We start from the raw sequence: 5000 nt of genomic DNA, 5'->3' as shown, positions 1-5000 counted from the left end.
TGTTGCTGTAGCGCCACCTTCAGGTTTATTGACCTACAATGCAGGTTGAGGACTTTGGGTATAGGACTGGAGCTTTGTGCAAATTTTGGCGATTTTTTGTCCACGGGAAGTTAGACTTCAGTGGAAGATGGAGAATAATAATAATAATAAATATAGCTGCAAGCAGCAATGAACGGGGCCAAGCGCAACAAACGCATCAAAGCCGACGAGGAAAACACGCCATAGCTACATTGGAGCTATGCATGTGAGCATCTATGTCACCTGACCAGGTGAATCAGGTCAAATTCATGCAAAAGTATCATCACCATGATCATCATCATCATCATCATCATCATTATATAACTTCATTCACATTCAATTAATCTGACAGCATCAAGTGAGAGTCAGGTCCTTTTTAGAATCTCATTACATTTATTGGTACATATGTTTTAGGACCTATTTCTCTGCATGTCTACATGCCACATGATCGTTCTCCAGGCCTTCCATCTGCCTGGAAGGCCCACCTCTACCATCAAGTCTCAGTGCGGGGATTTCTTGATAATTCAGCTACCTATGAAGAACACTCACAACTTTTGTTTCTCTACACCTCACAGTTTCCAGAAGAATGCCCCCCCTACACTTGGTGTAAGTAGGCTATGTAGTCTGTGGGCTACTGTCCTCTCCCAGGATGAAGTGTTTAGATTAAAGGCTAAAACCCTCTCCCTGGTTGAAGTGTGAAGCTATATACTGCAAAAGGTACACTATCCAAACTTGATACTCTTTACCACTCTACCATCCAGTTTGTCACCCATGCCACATACAATACACACCACTGCACTCGTTACTCTTTGGACAACTAACCTTCCCATCAAACCTGTCATAACATTCCCTAGTTTAATCTCATTTGCACCCTTCTCCAACTATTACCTCTCTACCTATGTCACATTTTACACTAAATGCCTCTCACACACTGACAAAGTTATATGCCTTTTTGTGAAAAGCCACACCCTCTGCAATATTCAATTGCTCACAGTGGCTACTTTCATCAAGTTTTCTAAATTATGCCAAGATGGAACTTTAGATATTCATTGCTAGATTCTATAAACTGTGCTTTATGTAGATTGACAAAACTTCCTAGGAAGAGATAGATTTCAAGTGTTTTTCCAAAAATGCTTATTTGTTGCAAATTAACATAATCTGAAGTCATGGCTCTTTGAGGCAAATTTGTTCAACCTGATGAGACATATATGCCTCCAAAGCATCCAAGAATCTAGCTCCAACGGGGCATGAGATATGACCGTTCAAAGTTTGCATTTTAGCCCCTTTTATGTATTTTGGCTTGTTATAGCACCACCATGTGGCCAATCAGGCTCTTCTTTCTCCAGTCACCATTAGACATACCGTGGTACCACTGTACTGTTTTTCGGAAAACTCTGCATGGCGGTTAGGCCTAAAATGAAAATGAGCTCTCTAGCGCCCCCATTTGGTTTTATTGGGCCAATAATGCAGTGGCCGCCTCAGGTTATATCTGCAGAGATGTCTACAAAGTGGCATGGTGTTCTGCACAACCCTTAAGAAATGATACCCCTTTATGTGAAAAGCCACGCCCTCTGCAAATTTCATTGGCTCATAGTTGCTGTTATCTTTAACTTTTTCAACTTTTGCCAAGATGGAATTTTAGATATTGTTCCATAGATTGTGTGTACCGGATGTCATGCAGATTGGTCAAAGTCTCTAGGAGGAGATAGATTTTAAGCGTTTTTCAAAAAATTCAAAATGGCGGAAAATCTATATAACCGGAAGTTATGGGTCCTTGAGGCAAATTTGTTCGTCATGAGGATAGACATATGTGTGCAAATTGTCATGTCTGTAGGTCAAACGGGGCCTGAGATATGCCTGTTCAAAGTTCGCAACTTCAGTCGGCTGCTATAGCGCCCCCTTTTGGCCAATCGATGTGAGACTTGCTCCACTGCTGCGGGGCCTAAGCCTCTATGACTCTGCCGATTTTCGTAAAAAGCGACCAGTCGGTTATAGGGCCTGCCATAGACTTCCATGGCAGATAAATAATAATAATAATAATAATAATAATAATACCATCAATTACAATAGGGCTTCGCCCCCTTCGGGGCTTGGCCCCTAATAATATAGGCAAATACAATAGGGTTCCGGCAGCTACGCTGCCTGGCCCCTAATAATAAATAAATAAATAAAATAATAATAATAATATAATACTGTAATAATCATCATCATAATAATAAGTTTATTTGTTTAGCACCTTTCATACAAATAAATTCAAAGCTCAAAGTGCTTTACAACAGAGAATGTACATGCATGGAGTGCTTCACATAAAAATAGATATAAAATAAACAAAAAGCAGGAAAAATAAGAGGGAAGATAAAACGCAATAAAATATAAATATAAGAAATCAAGTAAAATACATTAAAAAAATGAATAAAATGCATACTGGAGAGATATACTATACATAAATAAGTGCAGTAGCACGCAAGTGCAAATGGAGCTAGTTAAAAGCTAGAATATAGAGATACATTCTTTTAGCTTTCTTTTAAAACGATTTAGCGAGCTGGCTTCCCTGATATCTATAGGTATTGTGTTCCATAGCTTTGGGCCATAATGGCCAAAGGCTGAACTCCCGATCTTCTTCTGACTGTTGCTGGGAGCGTCTAGTAGACCAGTAGTGGAAGATCACAGTGTTCTTGAAGACACGTAGTTGATAATAGAGTTAACAATGTAGCTCGGTCCTCTCCCAAGGATGAGGACCTTAAAATCAACTCTTAATGTTACTGGAAGCCAATTCAGAGCAGCTAAGACTGGACTAATGTGCTCTCTCCTCTTATTTCTGGTTAAGAGTTGAGTTTTGAATGAGCTGAATTCTCTCCGTGTTTTTTGGGGGGAAGCCACTGAAGAGTGCATTACATCAAGTCAGCTTCAAACAAAAGCATGAATACATTTTTCTTCTGCCTCTGTTTGATTTATAAATGTCCGTACGTTAGCTATGTTTCTAAAGTGGAAGAATTAGGTTTTCATCACCTTGTTAATATGGGACTTGAAGCTTAGATCTGAATCTAGGATAACACCAAGTCTTAACCTCAGGTTTAATCCAGGTTTAATCAGTAGGATTATTATTATTATGTATGATGACCAGTCAGTGACAGCTCAATGTCGCCCCCTGCAGGTGAACAGGATAAAGGTCCCCAAGCAGCTGGATGAACTGGTGGAGATGCAGAGCGAGTCGGCCAACCCGGTCGCCAAGGTCCTCTTCAGGATCAGAGCCGAACTAAGAGGGGTAGGTTGTATCAGAGCCGAACTAAGAGGGGTAGGTTGTGTGTGTGTGTGTGTGTGTGTGTGTGCGCGTGTGTGTGTGTGTGTGTTAAACCCCTCCCTCTCTCTGCAGATCTGGGCCACATTAAGAGGGGTAGGTTGTATGTGTGTGTGTGTGTGTGTGTGTGTGTGTGTGTGTGTGTGTGTGTGTTAAAACCCTCCCTCTCTCTGCAGATCTTGGCCACGTTAAGAGGGGTAGGTTGTATGTGTGTGTGTGTGTGTGTGTGTGCGTGTGTTAAACCCCTCCCTCTCTCTGCAGATCTGGGCCACGTTCATGAGATGCTTCGACTACCCGGTGAAGGACAACACCATCAAACTGGCCATCGTGTGGTTCACGCTGTCCTTTGGGTGAGGCAACTCTCCCCTCTTCTCTCCTCCTTCCTCTGCTTCTACCCTTACTGTCTCTTTACCTCCCTTTTGCTCCCCCCGTCTCTGAAGCTCCGCCCTCTCCCCCCTCTCCCCCTGCCCCCTCCCCTCTCTGAAGTTCCCCCCTCCTCTCATTTGTATATATATATGTTACGGTCAATGTGAGAAAACGGGGAATGTGAGCTTTTCCCGGTTATTGCGCACATTCCCCGACCTCGCGGGGAATGTAGGAGAAACATGTGCGTTTCTCACATCTCCCGGGTAATGTGCACATTCCCCGACCTTGCGGGAGATGTGAGAAATTGGTTAGTATTTCTCACATCTCCCGCAAGGTCGGGGATTGTGCACATTAACCGGGAAATGCTTACAATTCCCGACCTTGCGGTAAATCTAGCAAAGTCCAACCGTATGCAAAACCTCTGCGCAGCCGGGTGGTGGGAGAGGGCTCGTGCGCTTAGAACGAGAGGCGCTTGACATTTTGCCCATGGTTTTCGAATACATAGCATCAATTGCATTAATGGAAACATTAAATTGGGTCTAATTATACATGTGTTGAAAGTTAAGATAATTAGCCTACAAGCCGCGAGGCTACGCAACACAATAAGCAAAACAATCTCACTGTTTCACTCGTCCCACTCATCTGTTTCACTCGCCCCGCACGGCAGGGACAAGAGAACCAATGCACATCTTCTGTTCTCGGCCGTCTTGAATTGAACTGTTACACCACAGAACGAAACTTACAACTAATAGGTTAATCTCCATCTTTATTAATTTCTGTGTAAATCTGATCAAACCAAAAAGTGTTTCATTCGTCCCGGTCCTCCCCTACAGTTAATAACAGTCTGTGGTCTACCTTGTACAGTAGCCTAATATAGCCTATGCTGCACACAGTGTAAGTAGTATTAGGAGGATACACTGGTGATCAAGTTAACAAACGCAAAAGGAACATTGCAACAACAGGAAGGTGGGAACCTCCAAAGGAACCCTACACGTTAGCTAGCCGAAAGACAGACGAAAAGACGAAAAATCTCTCACAGGTGTGTGCCAGTAACGTTAGCCCAACTACCGTGGGTGCCTCTTATGGTGCACGCCCTTTGAGGCGTCACATAAGCCCTCTCCCACCACCCGGCTGCGCAGAAGTTTTGCATACGGTTGCGCTTTCCTAGATTTACCGCAAGGTCGGGAATTGTAAGCATTTCCCGGTTAATGTGCACAATCTCCGACCGTACGGGAGATGTGAGAAATACTAACCAATTTCTCACATCTCCCGCAAGGTCGGGGAATGTGCACATTACCCGGGAGATGTGAGAAACGCA

General features: G+C 43.3%; 1 protein-coding gene across 1 annotated transcript in view; it reads left to right on the top strand.

Annotated features, from left to right (window-relative positions):
* Positions 1 to 5000, top strand: part of LOC311323135 (synaptic vesicle glycoprotein 2C-like) — a gene marked incomplete at both ends in the record, with an annotated part of 26734 nt that overhangs the window by 11740 nt on the left and 9994 nt on the right. The window contains 2 exons of the mRNA XM_084455297.1: positions 3173 to 3283; positions 3578 to 3666. Coding sequence (XP_084311423.1) covers positions 3173 to 3283; positions 3578 to 3666 — 200 coding nt within the window. The remainder of the gene's footprint in view (positions 1 to 3172; positions 3284 to 3577; positions 3667 to 5000) is intronic.

The sequence above is a fragment of the Borostomias antarcticus genome, assembly GCF_949987555.1.
Source record: "Borostomias antarcticus genome assembly, chromosome: 2".
Lineage (NCBI taxonomy): Eukaryota > Metazoa > Chordata > Actinopteri > Stomiiformes > Stomiidae > Borostomias > Borostomias antarcticus.
This window is presented reverse-complemented; position numbering and strand designations above follow the sequence as displayed.